Below are 26,741 nucleotides of genomic sequence, written 5' to 3' on the forward strand. Positions count from 1 at the left end.
CAGCCTGAAGCCCGTTCTGAGGCTCTGGGGAGACGGCCCCACATCTGAGCTCTGGGAAACGTATTCTGGTGACAGGCACATTCGAAGGGGCCTCCTGGAGGGTTGCCTTGGCTCCCAGGTGGCTGGGAAGGCCTGGGCATATCCCTCCAGCCTTGGCATTTAACCTGATTTTCACCTGAAATGACTGATATAGTTTTCAGGGCCCGAAGGACTCGGAAGGTGCGTAAGGCTGAGACATTGCCCAGGTCCACAAATTCAGTTGTGTATCTGTAACAAGGGAAATTCACACACGAGACAATGACAACACGCCAATAGGAGACACACGGTCAGAGGAGGACAGGGGGTGGGGGAGACAGAGAGAGAGTCACTTGTAGCTGAGATCTGACAGGCAAACCTGGGCATCTTACCTGGGATAACTGAAATAGTTTTTAGAGCTCTCAGGACTCTGAAAGTTCGAAGAGCCGACAAATTGCCTAGTTTTATATTTTCTGATACATACCTGCAGAATCAAACCACAGTTATTGGGAATTACAAAGCAGAACCTCTGCTGCCCTCCCCGTCCAGCCCTCTCCCTCTCCCCTTCCCTCGGGAGGCTGTGGCTGGCTGTGGCAGGGCCTCCCCCAGGCCTCCTTCCTGATATCAACCCTGTCGACACGCGACCTCAGCGTGGCTGCCTTAAGGACGTCTACACAGCAAGCTGTCTTGGTGATGGTGCCATGAATACCCAGCGCCAGGAGGCAACCACTCTGCCACATTCTCCACCCCACTGGGGACCATGGCATGAAACCATATATGGGTCTGAGGCCAGGGACACATCGGAGTGAAGAGGGAAGCCCTGTTTCCCAGGAGGCTCAGGTCAGGCAATATAGGCAAGAAGTGGGCTTCTGGTCCTGGTTTTGATTCACATTTTTTGTGGTCTGTGATCAGCTCATGCCTGGCTGCTCTGATCCATGGGAGCCTGAAACCCTGGCTGAGACCACCACGGAGGGGTGGCTGGGCCTCTTAGGGCCGCCCTTGTTCCTTCCAACCACGAATCTCTCTGTGCAAGGAGCGGCTCAGGAGTCCCCGCAGTCACGAAGTGGAGGTGGCCTGAGTACACATCAGAAGAAGCAGAGTTCCCAAGACAGAGGCATTAGAAGATGGGAGGAGAGGTTTCGTGAATATCTGTTCTTCAGCTACTCGCAGGCCAGGGGCAACCCAAGAAGAGAAGACAGTAGGATGAGGGGCCTTAGGGTGGCACTGGCCCCTCTCCTGCAAGCCCACCTCCAGTCTCACCCTCGATCCTTGGTGTCCTCCAGGGATAGCCCTGGGTCTCTGCAGGAGTGGCCTTGGGAGATGGACAGCTCTCCTGGGCTCCGCTCTGCTCAGGTCTAAGTGATGCTCAACAGGGCTGAGTGGCCATGGGGGCCCCACCTGGAACTAGACAGTTGTCCATCTCTGGTCTCCACAGGCACAGGAGGAAGGAGCTGGTCTCTGGGGGCAGGGACCTGCCTAAGCGGAGTGTGAGGACATGCTGTGGAAGGGCCACGTGACCAAGAGGATGTCTGAGAGGTGAATGGACAGTGTGTGACCACTGAGACAGTGGCAAGTGACTTGTGATATTTAATCAAAGGCCTCACATTCAAGGTATCTGACATTTAACCGAAGGTGTCTGGTGTTTAACAAAGGACACTGGACTCAGGATGTGTGATGTTTAACCAAGTGTGTCTGACCCGGGCGTGAGTGTTGTCAGAGCCAGGGCGCGAGCCCTGCGGTGGCGGGTCAGCGTCAGGGGGGCCAGCAGTGCAGCTGGGTTCACTCTGCTGGACAGGCTGGGCCTCCAGGCCCTTCCACTCTGCCCAGAGCTTCTGCATTCCCTTCAGGCTATGGTGTCTATAGGAAAGGACTCAGCACACTGAGTTCAGGGACTCAATGTCTTTGGGTCAGTGGGTCCAGCCTGGTCTGTCTTTAATTGACACTAGGCTGACACCAGCTTCCTCTATGTCCACTTGAGAGGCCCTTCCATTTTCATGGGGTCCTGTGGACCATGCCTGATCCCTCCTTACTCCCATATTCCTATAGCGATGGGAAGTCAGCAGACACATGCCCAGAGCTTTCCTTCCTCTGTCTATACCAGACCCTTTCTCTGGTGTGGCTCCATTCCATCTCCCAGACTCACTTCATCTTGCAAATCTTTCTCCAGCACAGCAGTCAGAGGCAGCCCCATCATCCACTGGGGAGCGGAAGTCACCTCCCTTGTTCTGGCCCATAGACACCTGTTAATTTGGTCCAAGCTCCCTCTCAACTTTTGATAGGTATTATATTCTCCATGATGGCTCAGGCCTTCAGGCCTCTGTCCCACATTCTTCACTCAGGCTTGAGGGACTCTTCTCTCAGTCTCCATCCAGACCTGGTGCTGCCACAGGACTGTCAGGCTGGGGCTGGAATATTGCTGTCATCCCACGGAAGCCATGGTTCCAGCCTGCTGGAGGCTCCGGGCCCCATCTCCTGAGGCAGGTCTACCACACGTGGCCTGGGCCTACAGCCTCCCTTGCTCAGGATGCTGGCTTCAAGGCTGTCTCTTCTGGTTACAGGGAGGGAATGGTGTGCTGTGTGGCTGAGAGGGAACCAGCCATCCATGCTTCTTTTCTGTCCCTTACGGACCCAGTCTGTCCCCTGGTGTCTCCAGTGAACACCCTGCCTGTCTCTTGCTTGGGCTCTACCTGTCTCTGCCTGTCCCAGTGTAGAGCCTTCCCACTGTCAGTGTCCCCAGCACAGGCAATGCTTGCCCTCCATTCATCATCTGCCTCCTCAGCAGCTCATGCCAAGCACAGAGAAGCTGGGATCCCAAGGTGACAAGGACAGGCTGGTGACAGAATAGGGGAGGACCGTATCTGTGCTCCTGGCAGGCTTGCAAAGCCGGCTGAGTGGCTGGGAACAGGAGTGGGGCTGATGGCCGTGTGTGTGTGTGTGTGGGAAAATAACCATGAGTTGGAGGAAGTTTTGAAGGAGGAGCAGGGCTGGGTGAGGGCACTGAGTCTCTGGGACCACATCTGCGACATGGGGGCTGCTGTCTCTTTTACTGTGCCCGAAACTTGGTGCCTGGCTGCTTCCCATGTTGGGACCCCAAGCCCCCACTGAGGCCACTCATGGGGCCTCTGAGTGTGCCAGGCCAGGAGGAACCTTTTGTACAACACAGGGCCAGTTTCGGAGGTGGTGAGGGTGGGGTGGCATGTGCGTGTTCCCCCTCTCAGGCTGGCAAAACCCTCCTCCCAGTCAGTCTGCTCCCACTACGGCCAAGCTGCTGGCCAGGGGCAGACAGCTGGGGTGGGATCGCCAGTCCCGGCACAGGAAGAGGTGGTGGGTGAGAATGCTGCCCCATCACCGGCCCCAGCACAGGGGGAGCCCTTCTGGAGGCTGAGGAACCACGAGGATGGCAGACCCTCGCCTTGTTTCTGCCCCACCCTTAGCTGGCGATGGTGAGGCCCACACTGCCAGCTACAGTGGGGATTGCCACCCCTCCTCTCTGCCCTCCCTGCCTCCAGGTTTGGTTTCCATAACAACCCCAGGAGGTGGGAGGCTGTGCTAACTAGCAGGTAATGGCCAGCAGTGAGGGGGGCCACAGGAAGATCTCTGGCTGGGGGCTGCAAGCTGAGCCTGGCAGGCACCCAGCACCCTCACATACCTCTAAGTTGGGTGGGGTGAAGGATGAGGTTGAAATCTGACCAGAGACATCAGACTTGGGGTGCCTCTCCATCCATCCCATGGTTGGGGATTAGGTTTTAGTCCCAGTGTTGCTATTGATTCATTCTGTAATTTTGGGCAAGTCGTGGGTTCTCTCTAAGCCTCAGTTTCTCCATCTGGGTAACGGAGGGTGGATAGGGAGTTTCACTGAAGTGAACTTTTCTGCCACCCGAGACTCTTTGTCGATCATCTTAGGAGCTGCATGTCATGGAACCATTTCATCTATAGCGGATGTGTTTCATAGGCAGTCATTAATTGGTTTTCATAAGGTAGGATCACTGTCAATCAAAGCCGCTGGGTCAGTGCAGCCAAGACCCCAAGGCTGATGTTCCAATGGGTCCATGCAGCCCTATGGGACATGAACGCCACTTCCGTGAGATGCCTGGAAACGGGAGGTTGTCTGAGCTTCTGAGGCCCTGCTCTGCTTTGGCATCCGGTTCTGGAACAGCGTGAAGGCCACCAGGCTGTGGTGCAGACGGCACACCTGCTTTGAGATTCGGAGTGGAAGGAGCAGGTCCCCACAGAATCCCTTAGGGAATGAGACCAGGATTCTCCCACGAGGCAGGACAAGAGGACTTGCTGCAGGCCTGAGGTCATGCAGAGCATCTCCCAGAGACACGGGCTGAGCACAGGCCAAAGCCTGGCCCAGGTGACGACTTTCCCTGGGGTCCAGAACCATCTCTAGGGTGCCACCGTCTTGCTCAGGCTCCAGGATGGGGAGGTAGGAATGGCTCGGGCAGATGCCTCTCCGTGCCTGCCCAAAGCCCCCTCCCTTCCTGGGACGCCCAGCCCTGAGAGTCCTGCGGATTGTTGCCCTCCACCCCCAGGGAACCCCACAGCCCAGGCCTGGCCCTGGCAATCCCACTGCATTCCCAAGTCAGTGCAACCTCCCGGCTCCGACAGGAACCTCAGACCTGCCTCTCCACTCTGCTCCCAGCTGATGATCATGCTTCTCATTTCACTGAGAAAATAGAAGCAATCAGAAGAGAAATTCCTTGTCGTCTCATCATCAACTCTAACAATCTACCTCCCTCTCCACCTGAAATTCCGTCTGCCCTGCTCTTCGGGTGGATGCTCCACTCGGCACGGATTCCCGCCTGCTGGGGCCTGCTCAGGGCTTTGCTCCTGCAACGGCCCCTCTACCAGATCATTCCCACCAGCTAACAGCGACACCACTCTTCTTCAAAAGTCTTCCCTCCACCCACATTCCCTTCTGACCACTATGCCATTTTCTGTCCCAATTTATAGCAAACCCCACAAAACAGACACCTGTCCTCTCCAACCCACTTGAACCAGGTGTGTGTTGTCCCCTTCAGTGGAACCCCTCGTCAAAGGGTACCAGTGACCTTCACGCTATCAAACCCAATGGTCCATTCTTAGTCATCACCTTCCTCAACCTCCTCGTGCTGTGTTTCCAGTGGAATCACATTCCTCAGGGGGCTTTCTGAACACTACTCTTTCCGGGTTCTCCTCCACCCTCCCTGGCTGGCTCCCTCAGTCCCGTCTTCTTTCCTGACCGGGAGACGCTGGAGTGCCCCACAACGCATTCAGGCCACCGGCTGCACTCACTCCCAGATGATCGCATCCGGACTCTTGGCTTTAAATACCATCTGTATCCCGATGGCTTCTAAATTTATATCTCAACCCTGGACTCTTCTTGAACTCCAGACTGGTATATCCAGTTGCCTACTCAATATCTCACCCTGAATGCTTTAGCGCATCATACATTCCAAACCAGACTTCTGATCCTTTCCTCCCCCAGCCAGTGCCTCCCTCCAACTCTCCATCTCTACAAATGGTAATGCCATCCACCTAGCAGCTGCTCCAACCAAAACCCACCATGGGGTCTCCTGTCGGTCCTACCTGCAAAATGCATCCAGAATTTGAGCAGTTCTCCCCTTCTCCACTTGGACCCTGGTTCTGGCCATGATCCTCTTTCCTGGCTACCAGTGGCTCCCAACACACCTGGCTCTGACCATGACCTAGGTGGACGGTATGATCTGTCCCCCATCCCACCAGTCTGCAACTTCAACTCCCACCACTCTTGCCTTTGCTCATGCAGCTCCACCCAGGCCTACGTCTGCACTGGACTTGGAGTCAGTGGCATTGTCTCTTGGAGCCACAGTTTTCCCACCCGTAAGACAGAGGGCTGGAGTTGGCTCACAGTGTAGCTAGAAACAGAGATACTGATGCACTTTCTAACTACCACGTTCTCCATCTAGCTTGAAAATGCCCCCTCAGCAGGATCCAGCTTCCCTCTTTGTCCTCTCTCCCTGATAGCATGGCTGAGCTCAGGGATGCTCACGTCTGAGATTAAATAAAGACTCTGTTGTGAATAGGTGGATTCAGTGAATCCAAGAATCCTAGAAAGTGGGAGCTGAACTGAGCTTCTGATACCACCAAGCCCAACACTGTCCTTTCACATGTGGGGAAACTGCGGGGCTCGAAGGGCAGGGAGTGTAACCCTTGCCGAGGCACGGTGCTCAGCCCTGCACGCAATGGGTCCTCAGCCTTCAGAAAGGGTTTGATGGCTGAGCTTCTGCTCACGACGTCTGCATGGTGCCCCGCCCTGCTCAGTCATCTCACCAGAGCCAGGAGTCTGCTGCCTGATCCTTCCAGGGAGGAGTGCCACCTCAACACTGGGCCCTCGGCGAGGGTTTCCTCCTAGGCAAGGAGGCTGAGCCTCAGCCTGGGCTGCAGCAGGCCTGGGGTCACATTCGCTTTCTGGCTGGCTCCCTGTGCATCCTTGGCATCAGTCTTCTCTTCTGTAAAATGGGCTAAGTACCCTCATCCAGTCTACTTCTCTGGTTGGTGTGAGGATCCACTGGATTTTGTTAGTGACTAGGTGGTTTAAAATGTGCCAAATGTGGAGTCTCCAAATGGAGAAAGCAGACACACTGGGGCACCTGGTGTGAGTTTCTGGGGATGCCTGGTCACTTCTCCAGGCTCCTTTGCTTTACTGAGATTTCATTCTTAATCGCTTTGGAATCCAGGTCAGTGCTAGAATATTGGTTTCTCTTGGTGGAAAGGCAGAGAATGCTAACCCAGAATCTTAATGATGTCCCGTGAGCACTGGGCTGCTGTGGAGGCACAGACGAGCCAGTGACCTGACCACCAAGGCCTGCCTGTGCTGCTGCGGACCTGTCTCTCCCCACCAGGATGAGCTGAGGGCCTCAGCCTGTCTTCTTCCAGCCTGTGTGCAAGCTCCACATGGACTGCAGTGGGAAGCCAAGGACAGGTGGCCCCGGGCCTAGGGGCATGCACACCCCCAGCCCGGTGTGGCCTGGCATGGTGTAGCACAGCACAGCACAGCACAGAGAGGGAGACACTTACGCCATGACAATCACACTGAAGTCCAGCCAGTTCCATGGGTCCCGAAGGAAGGTGAATGCATGCAGGCAGAAGCCTCGAGCCAGGATCTTGACCAGAGACTCAAAGGTGTAAATGGCGGTGAAAGTGTACCTGGGAAGGAGAGGCCGGGGGGTTTCTCAGGGAGGCTGAAGCCACAGGCCACGCTCCCCACGTGGTGTGAGCCTCATGCAACTCCTCCTGCCAGGGGCTGTCAGGCCGGGCTGTCTGCAACACTCCCCTGGCAGAGCTGGGCATGGAGTTTTGCTCTAAACATTGGCTAAGTAACCCATCTTCCCGTGTGTTTTTCCTATATGACCAAGTGACTGCCATGTGCCCATCTGAACTCTCTCTCGGTTGTCTTGGTGCAAGGAGACCCCCTATCTATTTCCTCACCCTGGCCCTGGGGTCCATGTGTGCCACTGGCATATGGTGGCCATGGAGTCTGCATTGTAGGACAGTAGGGACAGGTGGAGTTTGTGGGTCCTTAGTGGCCAGCAATGGGAGCATGGTCCACCCTCACCACCTGCAGGGCAGGGGGGTCCAGCTGTGTCTACCCTGGGCTTGACTGGGGTGCTGTTCCAGTGCTGTTCTCTCTACCTGGGGCAGCCTGGGAATCCAAAATGCCTGGCTGCTGGGACTGTGGCCCACAGGGCTGGAATGGGGAGGGCCCCATCCCAGGTCTCAGAGCAGCTGGACACACCAGCACCGACAGTGCTACTAGGTCCTATGTGAGCACAGAGAACGACCAGGCAAGCTGATTTATTTAGTCAGGGAGGCTGTCCCGACATTCTGTTGGTCTCATGAAAACAGGAGCCAGATGCAGTAAGGGCCTACCAAATCTGCTGAGAACCTCCAGGTAAGGTACCTTTGTTTGGGAAGCAAAGACTAGAAGCAGTTTTCTAAAACTGTGCACATGGTTATAGGAGGACTTGGAACAAAAGGTGGCAGAGTATATTGCTGAAGGGGGGATAGCCCCAGGCTTTCTCCTTGTGGCCACACCTCCAAGCTGCACGGCATCAGGTCAGTTATTTCTCTAGGGCTGTCTCCTCATCTGTCAAATGGGGACAGTGGCAGCACCCACCCTACTGTGTTGCCATGAGGGTAAAGGAGATGATGCTTATTGCTCTGTGACAGAGCCTGGTGTGCACTGAGTGCTCAATCAACTACTGTTATGATTCCAGAGCCTTCTCTAATGTCATCTGTCCTCTTGGGGGGTGGGCAGGGAGAAACCCCCCACTGTGCCAACCTGGAGGGCTTTCCTCCCCTGAGGGCACAATTTAAAGACAAGTGCAGGACTGGGAAAGGCAAAAGAGGGTAGAGGCTGAGTGAGGAGCCCCCTACCCCAGGTGGGGGAGTTTCTGGGCGTGGACACAGCTCTCTTCTGGGGTGACTTTAGAGGCTATGGCATAGAGGACAGAAGGAAGGGAGAGGGCCAGTGGAGGGGAGAGGCCCTGAAGATACTCACTCGACATACTTGGTCCAGGGCGGAGGGTCGTGCTGGGCCATGAACACGCAGTTGGTCAGGATGGTGCACATGATGAGCATGCTGAAGAGCGTGGCGCGGGGGTCAAGGAAAGCCAAGCGCAGGGGCGGCCTGCCCCTGGGGTCATCGCTGCCGGGCCAGTGCCACCAGATCTATAAAAGAGGGCCTCCGAGGAGACACTGGGGCTGCGACTAGTCCACGCCAATCCCTCTCCACTGAGGCTGGTCTCTGTCCCCTCCCCAGCACTTGCAGCCGGGCCCCTGTCCTGCTCCACAGTACCTAGGAGGCCCCAGACACCTGAAACCACACTTTCTGAGGGGAGGGAGGAAGGTGGACCCCCAGATCCCCGAGGTGTTGACCCACAGTCAGGAGGGGGCCCTGTTCTCGGTCACATCAGATGGAGATGGACATTTATAAACTGCTCCTCGGGGAGGGGAAGGCCAGGGTGGCAGGGATCCAAGCTCCCTCCTCCACCTCTAGGGCAGCAGCCCAGGCTAGGATTTTGCCTGGGACTTCTCTGCAGAACTGCTCTGCCACCAAAGGGCTACAGACCTGGTCAGGACCCGGGCCCTGGGCAGGCAAAGACTGCTTCTCTAGCTGCTCACTCCTTTGCACTGCCCTTCACCCTTGCCCTCTCTCCACCTAGAGAACCCCTGCTCACCTTCACAAGGCCCCCGGCAGGACCCCTCCCACCTCTAGCCCTTTGTACCCCCAGGGCATCGGGCACCCCTCTTTTTAGCTGTGGGTGCTCATTAAATGGCAATGCCCATTTGTCTCCCACCGAAAGGGGAGCTCTTCAAATGCCGGGGCTGTGCCCTGGCCGTCCTTGTGGGCCCTTGGCCTTGAGCTGAGCTGCCCCATGCTTTGGCCCTGACTCTGGCTGTTGCTTCAGGCTGGATAAGGCTCCATCTAGACAGACCTCTTCCGCCCCTGCCTTGCCCCTGCCTCACCTCTGCCCCACCTCTGCGAGACCTGCAGAGGAGCAAGGGGCACCCCCAGGGACCTGGCCCAGAGCAGGGACAATGTGCCGCCCTCACAAATCCTCTCCCCAGCCCCAGAGGAAAGGCTGGGCCTCCCACTGCCCCTGGCTGCCCCCAGGCACACAACACCGGCCCAGCCTCAGCCCCATATGCACAGCTGCAAACCTGTGGTTCCCACAGGTCACCCCGGAGCCACAGTAATTGAGCTCCAGGGGCTGCCTCTTTCCTCCCCAGCACAGCTTCATCTCGCCTGATGGGAGACCAGGCCAAGCGGCGGTGCTGGCTGCCCTGGCTGGGCATGGGGGGTGGGGGAGGCCTCTTAAGGAATCTAACCAGGTAGATGCCCTCCACGCCACTGGTTTTCCTTCTAGGGAATCCAGGCAATCAGGAAATCAGTATCCCAAACCCAGCCGCCAGCTATGATTATTTCTCCAATTTTTCTTCTGAGATGAGAGGGGACCAGGCTCTGGGAATTCCCCCTTAGTAAAACCAGAGTTGGGCCAACAGGACCGCTCAGCTCTGATGCCAGGGCTCTAGGAAGCCTTGGTTTCTCCCTGTCCAAAGAGCACCACTCCAGGCCCGGGGTCCCTCCCTCAGCTTGGTATCTGCCTAGCCCTCTGTCTGTGTGAGGGTCGCCATGGCCAGGCTCATCTCTCTCCCCAGCTTCCAAGGCAGGATCGGCTACTCATCTTGGTCCCTTCTCCCTTACACACACACACACACACACACACACACACACACACACACACACACGGCCTGCACCCGGGCTACACGCCAAGGCTTTCCTCACTGGGCAGACGGTTAACAAGCCCCTCGACCAATCTTTATTCATCCCCACGGATCCACTGCTAAACTGTCTACTGAGAATCCCAGATGATTCCTGAAATATGCAAATGGTGATGCTAAGAGTGACTACGTATTGAGCGCTTCCTAGGTGCCAGGCTCTGCTCTCTGTGTCCATTAACTAATTCGGTTCTCCCAGCAACCCTATGAGGTAGGGACTGTCTCCATCTTAGGAGACGGTAAGACTGAGGCACCAAGAGGATAAGCTGAAGGTCACTGTGGTGGGCAGAACGATGCCCACCCCAACGATGGCCACTCTGAATCCCAGAAACTGTGGATGTGCTCATTTATGTGATGAGAGGGACTTTGCAGATGTAATTAAATTAAGGATTTTGAGGTGGGGAGATTATTCTGGATTATTCAGGGTGACCCAGTGTAATCACACGGGTCCTTATAAACGAAGGAGGGAGGGAGGAGGATCAGACCAGAGTGTGGTCATGCTAGAAAGACCCGACCGGCCACTGCAGGCTTGATGATAAGAAGGGGCCACAAGCCAAGGAATGCAGGCAGCCTCCAGAAACTGGAAAAGCCTAGAAAACAGACTCTCTCCTTGGGGCTCCAAAACAGAACACAGCCTTGCTGATACCTTGATTTTAGCCCAGTGAGAAACAACCATTTTGGATGTCTGAACTCCAAAACTGTAAGATGATAAATTTGTCTTGTTTTAAGCCATGAAGTTTGTGGTAACTTGTTACAGCAGTCGGGTACAAAGCAGATCAGTGGCAGAGCTAGCCCCGAGCTCTGGCTGTCCTGATCCGGGCCTTACTCCGAGTCCCCTGCTGCACCATCTCTGCACGGTGACATTAAGGACCACTCTCCTGCCTCCAGACTGGAGGGCCTGCGGGCGTCACACTGTTTCAGGCTCTCACCTGCCAAGCAGGTGTGCTAGTCCACACCTGGCCTCTGCCATCCACAAGCGGTGTGAAAACCAAAGGAGGTAAAGGGCTCCATCAAATGTGAGGAGATTACCACCAGGAAGAGGGGTGAAATTATTTGTCATTTTTAAGAGCAAACCCTACGTGGGCATGTGTGCCTGGCCCTGGGTGGCAGCCAGGGAGACAGTGGAGTCATGTCCCCGAAATGTTCCACCATGAGATGTTATGAGAAACCAGACACAACTCTGGCTGGGCTGGGCAGGAAGGCTTCCTGAAAGAGGCATTTAAACAAGCACCAAAGGCGGGCCAGGGTTCCTCCAGGAACCAGTGAGCCCAGCTGGCCATGGTGAAGTGGGTGGATTGAGGACTGGAGGGACCACTCTCAGTGGAGCCAAGCCCCTCTCAGCTCCAGGGGACCATTCACAGCTCTCCGTAGAGTACAGAACAGGTCCTTCTGCAGGGAGCAGCAGAGTGGATGGGCTGCCTTGGACAGGAGGACTTGGCTGGACCCAGAGAGAGGTGAGAACTAGGACACCCAGACTTAGGGAAGAGCTGGGGCACACGGCCCTTCTCAATCCCGCCACCAGGGCCAGGGTCCCACAGTGGGCAGTAATAGGAGCTAACTGGGTTTTGTCTTTTCCAGACACAGCAATGGCTCAGGTTGAGCCAGAAACTGGAAAAGCCAGTGCAGTGGCTTCTCATCTCTCTGCCACTTGACTGCTAACAGTCCTCGCCTGGCTCCCCTGGCCTATAAGCATGGCGCTCACACAGTTCTCAGTCATTCCTCTGTGTCTGCATGCATGCATATGAGACCTCTTCCTACCTAGACTGAACCCCCAGTCCATGTGACTCTGCCCAAAGCATACCCAGGTCCCCCATGGAGCCCAGCATGCAGCCAACACCGGAGAGATCAGTCAATTGAACTCTGGCCAGAGCACACCTGTTTGCAGTGCTGGGTAATTTCAGGCCGATGAACACGCTGGTCCCTTGTGTGGGCAGAGGCAAAGGCCAGCTCTCCAGGCCTGAGCTCAGCTGAACATCTTCAATCTTGTCATGTCATTGTCCTCAAACACCCACTCCCAGCCTCATGATTAAAATGCCAGCAAGGACTGCCTGCATGGGCTATGAGGAGTGCCTGACACTCGGGCTTTCTAAGTCTGCAGATCCCACGGCATCAAAAAACTCTCAAAGAGAAGGGAATTAACTGTGTGTGTGTGTGTGTGGGGGGGGGGCATCTTCATGCATTTGTGCTATTAAATGAACACACACACACACACACACACACACACACACAGACACACACACGGTTTGATTGCCCATTTGAATCTGGTAGAGAAACGTGGGAGGATTTTGTGAACAGATCTGTGCACCCAGGAAAGCAAATGCTTCTCGGTGTGAACGTGAGGCCTCTCTGAATACGACTGCAGTGGAATGTGGAGTTCAGTTGGTTTCTTTTATTTAATCCCTGCAGGAACACATTCTGCAGCACTATGACAAAAATACATAGGACAAAAAATCATTCTACATGCCCATATTTACTTTTTCGGTAACTTCCCAGGGATGCATTGCAAGCATAGAGCAAAGAGCAAGGCCAAGCTGAACCACTGTGCACTCATTACGGTCTGTGAGGTCTTGAGTTGTTACAAGTCACCAGGTTACCCTTTTTTATTTTTACATTTTTTTAGTGGCAGTATCTTGCTCTGTCACCCAGGCTGGACTACAGTGGCACAGTCATAGCTCACAGGAGCCTTGAACTCCTGGGCTCAAGGGATCCTCTTGCCTCAGCCTCCTCAGTAGCTAGGACTACAGGCATGCGCCACCATGTCCAGCTAATTTTTAAAAGAATTTTTCAGAGATGGAGTCTCACTATATTGCTTGAACTCCTGGCCTCAAATGATCCTCCTACCTCAGCCTCCCACGTTGCTGGGACTACAGGTGTGAGCCACCATGCTCACACCTCCTGTCCCTTTTTGTCTTTGCCCCACCTGCCCTTCCCAAAGAGCCTTGCACAGAACTTTGCACATGTAGGACTCAGCAGATGTTCGAATGGATATAGAAATTTAGGCAGAGCAAAAGTTCAGAATTCAAAACATAGAATCTGACTGTTCATTAGAAATGCATACTGACTCATGATGGGTACAGAGTTTCTTTTGGGGTGATAGAAACGTTCTGGAAGTAGCTGGTGATGGTTGCATAACCTTATGGATATACTAAAACCCACCAAATTGTGCTCTTTAAAATGGTAAATTTTATGGTATATGAAGTATATTTCAATTAAAAAATGCATGGCGATCTTGCACATTCCTAGGCCTCACATTGGTGATTCTGGTTTGTTAAGGGTTAGGAATCTTCATTTTAACAAACTTCCCAGGTGAGACTGAGGTGGCCCTCACAGGCTGACATTTGGCAACAATCATCCTACGGTGGTGTGCACATGGGGACATCACTAAAACACGGGTTTGGGGGGGCAGGATTTGGCAATTCCTGTAAGATTCCGGGGATGCTGATGTTACCGGTCCTTGCACCACATCCTGAATGTCAAGCCTCAAGCGTGCAGAGGGGCTGCTCCCAAACCCCACAAACCTAGGCCTCTTCCCCCTTCAGTGCCCGCTGAGCCCACTAAGTGGCGCTGTTGAGGGCCAGCGCTGTGCTCCCATCCCCAGGCAGTGGAGCGTCAAGGCACCGACCAGGAACCCAGTCTAGGGCCTCACTGATGCTCAGCACTTCCCTGGGGCAGCTGCCCTGGGGGACACAGGCCAGCTCAGGGCCCTCAGGGCCAGTCCTGCCAGGTGGAACCAGCACCTCCCAGCCTCAGAACGACTGCTCAATGGGCCATCTGGCCAGGCTGGGCATTCGAGTGCCCCCACTGCTCCCTCGCCCACTTGCCTTCCTGGCCTCTCATCTGTCCCATGCCCAGCTCAGTGCCTTGCTAGAGCCCTGGGGCTGCTGCCTCCCTGGAGGCCTCTGTGGCTGCCAAACAGAGCTGGGTTGGTTAGATACCTGGAGGGGAAGCCCCAGGTGAGAGCTGGAGGATGCTTTCAGAGAGGCCACGCCCTTGGAGTGAGGCTGCAGACAGGCTCAGAGCAAGAAAGCAGCTCACCTTTCTTCCTCCTGCGGCTCTGTGCTCACCAGGCCATGACCACGTGCTAGCAGGAATGACAGCTATTTGTGTAGCTGCCTTATTACTCTTAGGCGACTGTAAAATTCCCAAGGGGCCAGGACTGGGTCTTATTCAGCTCGATACCCCCAGGGTGCCCAGCTAAGTGCCTGACACCACAGGGAGTGCAGGAACTGTGGCAGGATGGCTCCACATGAAATCCAGAACCACTCAGTCCCACAAAGTAAGATGCAGCTGTGAATGACACGCTGCCCTGAACACAGCTCCTTTCCACAGCACCTGCCCACCCTAGAGACCACTGTGCTGATGCCATGGCCACAGTGGGTGCATGGGGGGGTTTTCCCTAGACATGCACGTGTCTCAGGATGCCCACGTGGAAGGCAGGGGTGAGCCAGAGGAGGGGAGAACAGACCTGTGGTTGGACAAATGCATCTTACTGTGTGCCTGCATGCAGATAACAAAGTGGCACCGAGCCCCTCCAATTAACCCCTGGGGTTAGGGTCAGGCACTGGGGCACAGGTGTCCCTGCCTGGACAGGAAAAGCCCCTGACCTGTCAGTCTCAGTCCTGGTTACTTAGTCCCTCACTAGGCAGCTGTGTTCCTGAAGCCTCCTGCCCTGCCCAGAAGTTAATGGGTGACATCTTTGTCTTGCCCTCAGAAAAGGCCCATTCAGAGTTGGGGCTTCAGGGGACCTTGGGGAACTGTCGGGCCAGCCCGCCAGACCCTCAATCAGTCCTGCTGCAGAGCCCTGCAGCACTGCTTAGACTAACAGCAGAGCCAGCTGCATGTGTGTACTCACCCTGGTTGCCCCTGGCCACCCCTGGCCAAAGAAAGGGCTGCCCAGGCCCACACAGTAAAATACTGATGCCTCTGCAGCTGGCGCCGCCCGCCCTGAAAGGTCCCATCTGAAGTCCAGAGAATGGGAGTGATTAGGTCCTGGCGCCCATGCTGCATGCTGGCCGAGCATGGCCCTCTCCGGGTCCCCCTTTACACTGTATCCGTCTGATAGCTCTTCTCTGCAGGCCAGAGCTTTTTTAGGCTGTGGTTTATATAATTTAATGCTAACCAGAGTTCTTTGAGATACTCTAAAACTGCAAACATTTTGTCAACACCTAATCAAAAAGCAAGTGTTGCCTCCCTTGAAAGATGCCCACGTGTGAATAAACTGGAGGCCTCTTTACTGGGAAATGCTTTTTCCCTGGCGACCTGCTTGAAGGTTCCTGAGAGTGGGTGGGGAGGAGGAGGGCCCAGGGCATGTGGTGGGAGGGGACATTTGGAGCCCATGTCAGAGCCAGGGGAACACTGACAGGTCTCATTTCTTCTGGGATCCTCAGCAGCTTAGCTTCTAGGCTATTCTTCTCCGGAAGAATCAGAGGAGGGTTTCTCAAACTTTCATGTGTCCAAGAATTCCCTAGGGATCTTATTAAAATGCAGATGCTGATTCCTTGGTAGGTCTGGAGTAGGGTCAGAGGTTCTAATTTCCAGCCAGCTCCTAGGCGATGACCAGGCTGCCTGTCTGAGACCAAGCAGGAAACTCAGCATCACCCTCAGCCCTACACTAGGGTGCGGGTGGGGGGCAGCGCCCTGTGCACATCCCCAGTGCAGGCCCCGAGGGTGCACCCAGCAGGGATTAACTGCAAAGGATATGAATGAACCAGAATCTTCACAGCTGCTCTCCGGATGGGGTGGAAGGGACTGAGGACATACAAGGCGTTGGTGGCACTGAACCGGAAGATGGTCTTGCCTTTATTCAGCACGATGAAGGTCTGTGGACAGAGAATGGCATTAGGTCTTTGTGGAGACAGGCTTTTGGGGGCAGCTGCTGGCTCAGAGCCAGCAGAGGGACTGTGGCAGAGGGCTGGGGTGGGGGGGGAAGGCCGGCAGCCGGGGCACATTCAGCAGGTCAACGGACCCTCATTGCCTTGCCCATGGGTGGGTGGGAGGAGGTCTAGTTTAAGGGAATGTCAGGTTGGTTGAGATTTAGTTTAGTTGCAAAATTACAGTTCTAACAAGAAGGGGCCTTTCATGATCCTTGCCTGGCTGCCGTCACAGTAAAGGCCCAGAAGACAGTGATGCCTCCTCCCTCCCCATCTCCCTCAGCTGACCCCTGCCCACCCTGCATGGCTTCCCCGCAACGCCTGGGATGAGGGAGTGAGGCTATGGCTGGGGCAGGCTGGGCCAGCAGGGAAGACTCATGGGTGGGGAGGAAGGAAGAGGAAAGTACAGAACCAGCCTCGGAGAGGGCTTTCCCCAGGGCCCTGTCTCTAAGAGTCCAGGGAAACCGTCAGCCTCACCCCACCCCAGAGGAACAACCTAGTGTCTCCCTCTTGGGGGGATCATGAGCAGCCCAAGGTGGCCCCCTCCCTGAGCTTCCAGAGGATGCCTTTCTATAGGGCACTAAAGGCACAGGAGTGGATGAGTGCTTCAGTCTGGGCCACAGCAGCCCCTGGGGGCAGCAGCCCATCCCCACCTGCCCAGGTGTGTGGTGGGAACAGCTCTGGGATCTCAGTTCTCTAAAGACTGAGCTGGTGGGACAAGGTTCTACTTAATTTGGACTGGGGAGACAAGTTGACCAGATAGATTAGGACCAAAAGTTCTGCTTTGCTCACCCTGTGGGACTGCAGGCACGGAGGCCAAGCGTTAGTAAGTGGAGACAGAAGGTTAGAGGCCAGAATCATACCTGCAGCTGCTGTGCAAGCATTCCCAGACACAGGGACTGAAGAGAAGCTGTCCCTGACTCCTCCCAAGCTCAGCTGCCACCAGTCCCCAAAAGTCCAGCCCGGCCATGGCTGCAACCTCAGTCATGTTCACCTGCTGTGACGCCTACCTGTCCCAGCTAGGTCTGGCCTAATCTCCACCCATCCTCTCACCATAGCCTTCACTAACTACCAGCAGTGGCTTAATGCCAACCCAATTCTTATTGACCAACCATGACCTAGGCTTGCCCACCCTGACTAATCCCACCTCCCAGCCTAACCCTGACCCCAACTGTGGCCCCAATCCATGACCTTGACCACACCTGAGTTACTTGAACCAGGGGGCGGTTCAGCTGGGAGCCTGGGAGCAGGACTCGGCTCAAGGCCTCCTCTCCCCGCTGTTTGTATGGACTGGGTGGGCTTTGCCCGCACACCTGCGCCCACTCACACACGATGGGTGCACACACTCAGGCAAAGATGTGTCCCATGTCCCCCTCAGGCTCTGGGTCTTACACACAGTCTCACAGCCACAGCCGCGTACCCTCACACGCACCACGTGCTCATGTTCGCACACGCTCTCACCCTGACCTCACTCGCCCGTCTGCCCGCACGTGCTTCCTCAGCCTGCGGCCGACTGCGGTAACGTGAGCAGCGACTGCCTCCTCGGTTCTCAGCCTTCTGGGGAGAGGCCTCCCCCAGACTCAAATCCGCCTCCCTCCGGCATGAGGCCTACAGGTGTAGGCAGCCGGGGGGCGAGACCAAGCCCCCACAGGAGCCCTGAATACCCGTGGCCTGGCCGAGGGCTGGGCTGGGGCATGCAGGCCTGACGGGGAGGCCAGGGCAGGGGACTCAGACAGGGTAGTTACCTCTTGGTGGGAAGCCATGCTGGGAGGAAGCCTGAGTCACCCTCCCCTAGTGGGCAAAAGCCACTTCCTCTCTCTACACTCAGGATGGACAATGGCAGAACCCCCCTCCCCCGGTAGTCACTGCCCCCTTGCAGATCTCCCTTTGGCCTTCCTGGTCCCACTGCCAGCCCACAAGGCCCAGGGAGCTGGTGCTGTGGCCCCAGTTGGAGCCAGCCGGCACAGCCAACCCTTGGTGATTTCTCCATGCTGCCGAGGGGTGGAGTGCAGGGGTACATGCTGTCCCTAGTTAGGGGACGGGACCACGTGATGTGCTCTGGGGCCCAAACTCAGGGTGGGACTCGGCTTGACTCTAATTCACACACACACCATGGGACAGGGAAGAGTCCTCTAGAGGTGCAAATCTAACCGCAGGTAATTCCTAGGGAAGGCGCTCCACAGGAGGCAGGACTTCAGCTGGTGCTGCCGTCTCTTTCCTTCAAAGCACCAAACTAGCATCTCAGGCGGCATAACTCCTATCTTTAATTCCCGAACTCCAAAATTAAGGCGATTGGAATACAGATCACCAGTGACTCATCCCCCCCAAAGCCCAGGGGCGCCCATCCTAAGCAGAGCCCCTCTCTGTCTGCTCCATTGATGGGCAGCAGCATGGAAGTGGAGGTGGGGTAGGGGGTGGGGGGCAGTCACCTTTTGGGTGCTATAGAAGGGGTCCAGGTCCTCCAGGGGCTCCCCAATGAGCTCTCGGGGTGGGTTGCCATAGAGATCTGGCAGCTTTTTGGAGGCCTGCAGGTCCAGCTGGGGCCGGGGAGCCTCCTCCTCAGGCAGCCCGTCACGGCTCTCCTGCGAGGTGGCCGAGCTGCGGGCTTGCTTCTCCGCCATGCGCTTCTCGATGGCTGCCAGAGACTCCCGTGTGAACCTGCGGAAGCTGCTGGTGCCCCGAGGTAACAGGAAGTTTGCCATCTTCTCATCCTGCTTCTGGGCACAGGCTCTGCTCACGCTGCCTGTGGGGAAGCTGGAAGACACAGACAATGGACCTGATGCCACGCCCAGGGCCAGGACAGGCGGCCAGGCCCGCTGGGGAGTGGCTGTGCTGGCGCAGGGAAGGACACGTCTGCAAGTTGCTCCGGACCCCAGGATGCCAACCACTCCACAGGCACACCTGGTCCACGCTGGCCTGGGTTAACCCAGAGCCCTCCCGGCTGTGGCGTGCGTGGGGACCGGCCGGGAGATCACTGACAGCACGTCTGAGTGCAAGCGGGCAAGAGCAACTGTGTCACCAAAGCACCTTTGTTCTGCACCACTCAACACAAAAGGAAATGCTCGCACCTTTGGGTTCCTTAACTGTCATCGCTTGAGACACTTCCACAGCTGGTGTCAACCCACCCTGGGCTGAGGAAGGACACTCCATGGGGCAGGGGTGGGGCTGTCATCTTTTAATCCCAGATCCCTAGCAGAGCTGGGCCTGAACAAACGAATGACTGACTGAATGATGAACAAACGTAGGTGAGGAGTGAGGACATCAGAAGACACAAGTCCTGTGCCTCCTCTCAATCCTTCCCTTCTAGAGGAAACCCTGGAGCCCTGTGGAGGGCAGACTCCTCGCCTGAGTGGCAGGACCCAACAGTGGGGGACGTTGTTTGGTCTCCCCAAAGCACCAAGTGCCTGTACAGGGGAGGGTTCCTGGACTTCACTTGGAGAACACAGGAGGTGTCAATTGACGGAACACCTGTGTTGGACATAGGAGACCCAGGAAAATCCTGTGGGTTTCTGGAAACAGCTGGATAACAATTTGGGGGTTGTCATCCAGATGCTGGCACCCTGGTATACACAGCTGTGGTACAGCCCCTGCTGAGAGGATCTCAAAGCAATCCCCAGAGTGCATCCTCCAAACCAATCTTGTCCAAAAGGTGGGAAGTGTTTTCCTTGCCCATCTGAGCTATTTCACTTTCTTGGAAAGGTCAAAATGTTGTATAAAATTAGCCTGGCACTTAAGGTAACTTGAAGATAACTCTTACTCTTCTGGTTGCCTTCTACCCCCCACCCTCCCTGCTGTTAAATATATGCACCCTTACAGATTTTTTAACAACCAAATAAAAGTCTGGTAATAAATTGAATTATACTGTAAAAAAAAAAAAAAAAAAAGAAGGGAAATGCTGATGGAGCATCTCTGGCTCCTCACGATGCTCCTTGCTCCCCTCCTCCCAAAGCAAACAAATGAAATCTGATCCCAAGTGACAGGAGAACCGGAAAATGGTGACCACTCATCAACTAGGACATCCAGCTAGCACACGCATGTGACGCCAAACCGGGAGAATGTGGCCCCCAGTGATCCAGTACCTGGTGTGAACACGCTCTGCCCATGACACTGAGGGAGAAGAATGCGCTCCGACTGCCCCACCAAAACAGGATGTGGTCGGAGCAGCTCCTGAATGTGACACCGAGCTGGGAGGCTGTGTCCGCTAATTGCCACATCAAACCCAGGAATGGCCAGGCACCCACTCAAGGGGGAAGAGAGGACACCTGTTGGAGATCTCTGCCAGGACAGAATCCCTTTCTGTCAACCAAGGGCCAGCTTTGCCTTGATCTTACTTCTGCAAAACATGTCACCGGTGACCCCAATGAGCTGCTGCTGCACGGATCCCTGCACATGGCTGGCAAAGGGCCTGCACTTCAGGGCCCCAGCCCGAGCACAGTGGATTGCCATGAAGCAGGCACGTGGCCAAGGGACAGGTAAACAGCAAGCAAACACAATACAGCCAGGCCTCAAAAGGGCACCTCTGGTCCCCAGGAAAGCGCGGCATGGCATGCACGAAGTGAAGCAGGAAAGAAGTCGCAGGACCTGCACTTTAAGAGCCACTCAACCCTCTGCGACTTTTTCTTGTTTCACTCAATCAAGTTAAAGGAACATCTTTGTTAAAAATAGCAGGTGAAGGAGTAGGTTCCCATTTTCTAAAAGCATCTCCCTGTCTACCTTCCACTGTTGAGTGAACAGACAGACATTTGTAACATAATACTCATTGCCAAATGTGAATGGGGATTTTTTTTTTCTTTTTGCTGATGGAAATCTGGGTAATTTTAAACCTTTTTCTTCATACTTTTTTTATGGCTTGAATTCTTTATGATGAGCTTGCATTATTTTTACAAAAACAACGTAATCGTTAGTCTTTTTTTTTTTTTTTAAAAAAAACCCAGCCTGGATAACAGCAGCTTTTTGCAGGGCAACCCTCACCACTGTGAGCAATCTCTAGTCTGTAAATTGGGAAGCCACCTCTTTTGCTTGGAATTGCTTCCTAAAAATAGTGTTCTCTGTCTCACTGTATCCATCTGTGTCCATATGCCTGCAAGGGCTCCGGAGATGCGTGTGTGTCCATGGACCCGCAGAGGTTCACTAGTACACACTGGCAAGCGTGTGTGAGAGCACGTGCCAGCTTGCGCCTGCACACGGGTCTGTTCTAGTAAGGATGTTTCCAATCTGTATTGAGATAAACGACTCGAGTCACGCAGATAGGTGTACAGAGAGCACAGGTGGATGAATTTCCACAAATGAACACACCTGGTAACCAGCACCCCGACAAAGAAAGAGACTGCTCCCAGTCTCTCAGACCAGGTTCCTCCCCATCACTAACTCCCCTCCTTCGCCAGGGAGCCACTCTCCTGCCTGCTAACTCATAGGTGAGTTTAGCCTGCCTCCGTAGTTTAAGGGCACTTAACAGACCCCTTGGAAGGCGGGGAAAGGAGTCAGGGGAGAAATTGCATCTCCTCCTTAACCTCTAACTCAAATTTAGCATTTCCTTCAATTATGAATGTAGGTAATGAAACAGAAGTGCCGGTGGTACCTGCGACCCAAAGAAGCTGCAGTTATTTCCCCGTCCCATTACGGTTGCTGCTGCTATCTCAGATATCACTAATGCTCATCAAGACTTCAAAATTACAGTACTTAGACCTGCTGCTAGATTTTATTATTCAAAGCATCAATAAAGAAGCACATACATTACTCTACCAAAAATTGGTTTTTAAGTGTTCTGAAAGCTATATTTCAGTACAACTGGTTTCCTTTTAAATCCTATGCATTTTATTTTGTCTTGAAATATGCAATTCTGAGATGGGCTTCACCCCACTGGATGAGAAAGGTTAAGAGCCCAGCTTGGTCCCTGCTCAGCTGCTGACTCTGGGGTCCCCTCCTCTACACCTCAGCTTCCTCATCTGGAAAGTGAGGAAGGTGGACGAGGTGACCCTCCTTGTATTTTCTGGGATTCTCTGGTGCTCTCTCTCACTGTGCTCCCCACACAGCAGGTTCAGCCTCTCGTCTGGCCGCCGGCTGACTCACCTGGACTCCATGTCATTTCTGGGTAGGGGTGGAGAATAGCACGAAAGACCCCCCCAGGAGAAAGCCTGGCCTTGGGACCCCAGTCTGCCCCACCCTTAGGCCTGAGAAGTCCTGTTCTGAGTCCTGCAGTGGCCCTGTGGCAGAGGCAGAGAGCTCATGGAGCCAGGTCCCAGGTCCTCAGGGACAGAGACCAGGGAGCAGATGTCTAGGCTCATGTGTCCAAGCACTGCCACACCCTCCCCACCTTCTCCATCCCAAGCCCTGGAGATGAGGCCCTGGGTCCTAAGAAGGGTCTTACCCAGCTGGCCTCCAGCAGAGCACCCACGCCCTTGGGGCCCTGGCCTGGGAGAGGTATGGGCCACCCAGGGGAGCTGCTGAAGGCAGATTCCATATGAAATTCCCTGTGCCCCAGGGGCCAGGCTGCCTCAGGTTCCAAAGTAAACCCACCAAGAGCGTCCTTTGTCTCTGGGTCCCACAGGCCGCTCCTGATGGGCGGGCAGGATCCGTTCCTCCCTTGTTCTCCTGCCGCCTGCACCTGGCTCTGGCCCTGCCCTTCCTTCAGCAGCTCAGGGCCCACGCCCTGCTGTGGCCAAGCCTGGCTGAGCCCTGGCTGCAAGGTTTCCGGTGCTGCAAGGTTGAGAAGGCTCAGGGGTGATCTGAGGATGCTCTGGGCTCAGCCTCAACCTCACCCCTAAGGCCTAGGAGGAGGTCAGCCCACAGCTTTTGGGGGGAAGGACCCACTCCCAGCTGCAGAAGGCTGTAGGGGCAAACACATGAACAAGAGGCGTCTGTCTCGCACAGCGCCAGCGTGCTGGGAGGCTGGACCTGGTCTGATTCCAAGACCATAGCCACTCTCCCCTTAGATGCCAGCACCTCATGATTCTCCCGTGCCCAGGACAGCTGCTCCATCTGTATCAGCTTCTTCCTCTGCACCAGCCCGACAGAAGCTCTCTGGGCCATGGCAGCTGCTTCCAACTGACCACTCGTACTGGGCCAGTTTCCCTTGTCCTTTCTGCTTCACTCTGGCCGCCCCCCACTGCATCCTGCCCCAAGTTCTTCAGCCTCTGGTTACTGCACACATCCCTCCCTGGGTCCCGCTGGCTCCTGAGAGTTAGTGGGAGCAAGCTGGAAATCCTCCTTTTCAAACTGATTCCTCCTGACATCCTTTCTTCTAGCACTGGCCACAGCCCCCAACCCCCACCCAACACCCCCACCTCTGTGCCAACGCCACTGCCCTGAGACAGGCCTCCTCGCCCCTGTGTGGACCACAGCAGTGCCTCCCTCTTTGCCTCCATCGCACTGTGCAGTGCCCCACTCCAGGACTTAGACACTCCCACACTCTCCCCGCCCAGTGCGATGGCAGAGTCGCTCCTGCTCTCCTAGCCGGGACACCTTCTCTGACTGCCCACCCAGCCACCCACACTGAGCTCCCTCCACTGCACCCCACACCCAGCTCTGGCCCCTTCCTGGCCTCTGCAGGTCTTCCCAAATGGCCTGGAAGCCTCTTCTTAGTGCAGGGGCGGTCCCCTCCTCCGACCCACTGGGCTGTATTGGCCATTCACATCAGGGCAGAGACGCCGTGGGGGAGATTACTGACTGTTCACACCAGAAACTCCGTGCTGTCCTCTCAGTCGGACTTCCTGAAGGAGGATTTCTTGAACGCAAGGGGCACATAGCTGGTGCTCGGTCAACGACGGTTACAGTGCTATGACGTGGGACACACCGCCTGGCAGCCAGAGTGCAGCCATGGGGACTGTCTGGGGTGGGGATGGATGTGGGGTGACCAACTCATTCTGGTTTTCACCGGGGCTTTCCCGGTTTTAGCACTAAAATTCCTGTATCCGAGGATCCCCTCAGCCCAGGACACACCAGGGCGGCTGGTCACGCCAGGGTGAGGCAGGAATTGACATGACTCTCCTGCTTCCTGCCCACTCCCATCCCTGATCCAAAAGGCAGGCACTCTTCAGCATCACGTCTGGCATTTTGGTCGCCTTGGAATCGGAGCCTCTGGAACACAGCATGCAAAGAATATTCTTCGCCATGGAAATTCATGCAAAGCACTCTGTGGAAGTGGTTCCCAGGCTTCCTAGAAAATCTCTGCTGGCTTCCTCCACTCTGTGATCCTCTCTCCTGCCCTGCAGTCCAGGCGACCCGGGCTGGAGCACCCACCACCCCAGGCTTGCAGTCCCCCGGGCCTCAGGCACACCGTCCACCTTTGCCTGGCTCCACCGCACTCCCCTCTGCCTGCCCCTCAGTGCTCAAGAAGAGACCCCTCAAAGCCAGAGACTCCCTGATCACACCCTGGTCACACTCCACAGGTGAGCACAGGGTCCCCGCTGTCCACTCAGGCTGGGGGGACACGCTAGGAAGAGTCTGGATGCTCCCAGACTAACAACACCAGGGACAGGAGAATGGGATCAGGGGAAGCTTGACAAGGTGGAACTTTACCCCAGCCATCCACAGGACCCCAAATGCAAAGACCTCTCTCACTCTGGGCCTCACTCCCTAAATCTCCCATCTCGGGACTTCCAGCCCCACTTGTAAGGCAATCGCATTTCCTCCTTGAGGAGAATATGTTAATTAATCAACACCTCAACTCACAGACTCATTTTATTAATTGATGATTCAGTGAGCATTTAGTCAGCACCCACTGTGTACATGGTCCTACAAGTAACTTCATAGAATACTTTTCTTCCCAAGGTGCTGGATCCCAAATCAACGGGTGATTATGGGACAATGAAGAAAAGTCATCAGCAAAGAGACTCGGTGGTGGCTGGCAAGGAAATTCACCCAGATTTGCAGAGACTGGCAACAAGGAAACGCCATGGGCAGGAGAACCCGGCTCTGTACCCACTCTCCCTCCCTTTCCAGCCTCCCCACTCCTCCTCTTCAAGATTTCCAGTTTCTATGTGGGATAGGGAAGCGGAAGTGGTTGGGGTTGTGCTTGGAAGTCAGTTTGCCCACGTGAATCTGGGCCCTGGCCACTTATTTGCCTTCTGCCTGTGGAAAAATTAATTGATGTTTCTCTACCTTAGTTTTCCCATCTGTAAAATGGGATTCAAAGTAGTATCTATTCCACAGGGCTGTTGTGAGGCATAAAACTGATAGTCGTATGTGCTTGACACACAGCAAGTGTTTAATGAATGTAAGCTGCTACTGCCTTTGTGGTTATTGTTGGTATTATTGTTCTTATGAGAGATCCAGCTCAGAGGGCCCTCCTCGTCACCCACCCCAGCCCTCTGCCCAGCTGGCTCGTCCCTCTGTGCTCCTGGCACACTTGAATTCCCCCACCTGCCTCATCCCAGAGCACAGCAGTTTACTTCCACGCCTGCCTCTCCCCTTGCCTCCCACAGCAGGGCCTGGTGAATGAAGGAATGAAAAAACGAGTGAGTGCTGGATTAGTCCTATCGCCCAGACACAAACTCACACCGTGACTAGGTCCCCTCTGGACCTCGGTTTCCCTGCTTCTGAGAGGCGGGTGGCACCGCACTAAGGGCTGTCCCAGCAGTATCACAAGCTCGTCACGTGCCTGGCACTGCACTAAGGGCTGTTTGTGGATCACCTTACTTCATCCTTGCAACAATCCTAGGAAGACGGGGGTTATTATCCTCATTGTACAGACGGGAAATCTGACTCTAAGAGAGATGAAGTGGGCCCCAGTCTGTGTGAAGCCAGGCCTGGAGCCTAACCACTGCACATACTGCTTCCCACCTCTGAGGACACAGAGAGCTGGGGGAAGGGGCGTGGCGTCCCTGTGCCCACCTGCCTGGACTGAGCAAGTCTGTGACCCTCACTCCAAGGCTGAGTTGATCCCGTTGCCTCATCTGCGGCTGGTCCTCCCTCTACACAGCCCGAGTGCCCACGCATGGGCAGATGCTCCCAGGGAGACCTGGCCGATTTCTGCCCATGCCCAAAGAGTCAGCAGTTTCTCTGACAGAACCGATTCCCCAGCAGTTTTCCTCTCCAGCTCAGGCAGACAGTCGCTCACCGCATGGCACGTGGTGACCAAGTGCTTGGAATGTGGCTAGCGTGGATTGATATGTGCCGGCTTAGCATGATAAGGAATGCCAACTATCAATAATTTTTAATATTGGCTACATTAAACAGATAATATTTAACAAGATATATTATGCTGGATTAAATAAAATGTGTTACAATTAATTTCACTGGCTTCTTTTTATTTTTTAAAATGTGGCTGCTAGAAAATTTTAAATTTTATATATGACTTGCATTTGCATTTGTGGTTCATATTCTATTTCTACTGGATGGCACTGCCACAGAGTTCCAGCCACCAGGCCCTAAACCATTATAGAATTCCGCCTGCTGTGGGGTGGGCCTCAGGCTGGCCTCTGGGGGTGGCAGGTGGGAGTGGGGCTGGGGAGCTGCAAGAAGGGTGGGGGTTGGGTAGAAGGATCCCTGGTTTCTGGCAGTGGTTGTGGGTGGCTGTGGAGGCCCAAGCCACAGGTTGGGATGGTGGGGTGT

The 26,741-nt window shown here is 55.1% G+C and overlaps 1 protein-coding gene across 1 annotated transcript in view; it reads right to left on the minus strand.

Annotated features, from left to right (window-relative positions):
• SCN5A (sodium channel, voltage gated, type V alpha subunit) overlaps nucleotides 1-26,741 on the minus strand; it is a 94,277-nt gene that overhangs the window by 58,915 nt on the left and 8,621 nt on the right. The window contains exons 2-6 of the mRNA XM_012643255.1: nucleotides 18,620-18,944; nucleotides 16,021-16,139; nucleotides 8,540-8,629; nucleotides 7,057-7,185; nucleotides 176-267 (exon numbers count right to left, since the gene is read on the minus strand). Of these exons, the coding sequence (XP_012498709.1) occupies nucleotides 176-267; nucleotides 7,057-7,185; nucleotides 8,540-8,629; nucleotides 16,021-16,139; nucleotides 18,620-18,892 (703 nt within the window). The 5' untranslated portion in view covers nucleotides 18,893-18,944. The remainder of the gene's footprint in view (nucleotides 1-175; nucleotides 268-7,056; nucleotides 7,186-8,539; nucleotides 8,630-16,020; nucleotides 16,140-18,619; nucleotides 18,945-26,741) is intronic.

The sequence above is a fragment of the Propithecus coquereli genome, unplaced genomic scaffold (assembly GCF_000956105.1).
Source record: "Propithecus coquereli isolate 6110/MARCELLA unplaced genomic scaffold, Pcoq_1.0 Scaffold1, whole genome shotgun sequence".
NCBI classification, from domain to species: Eukaryota; Metazoa; Chordata; class Mammalia; order Primates; family Indriidae; genus Propithecus; species Propithecus coquereli.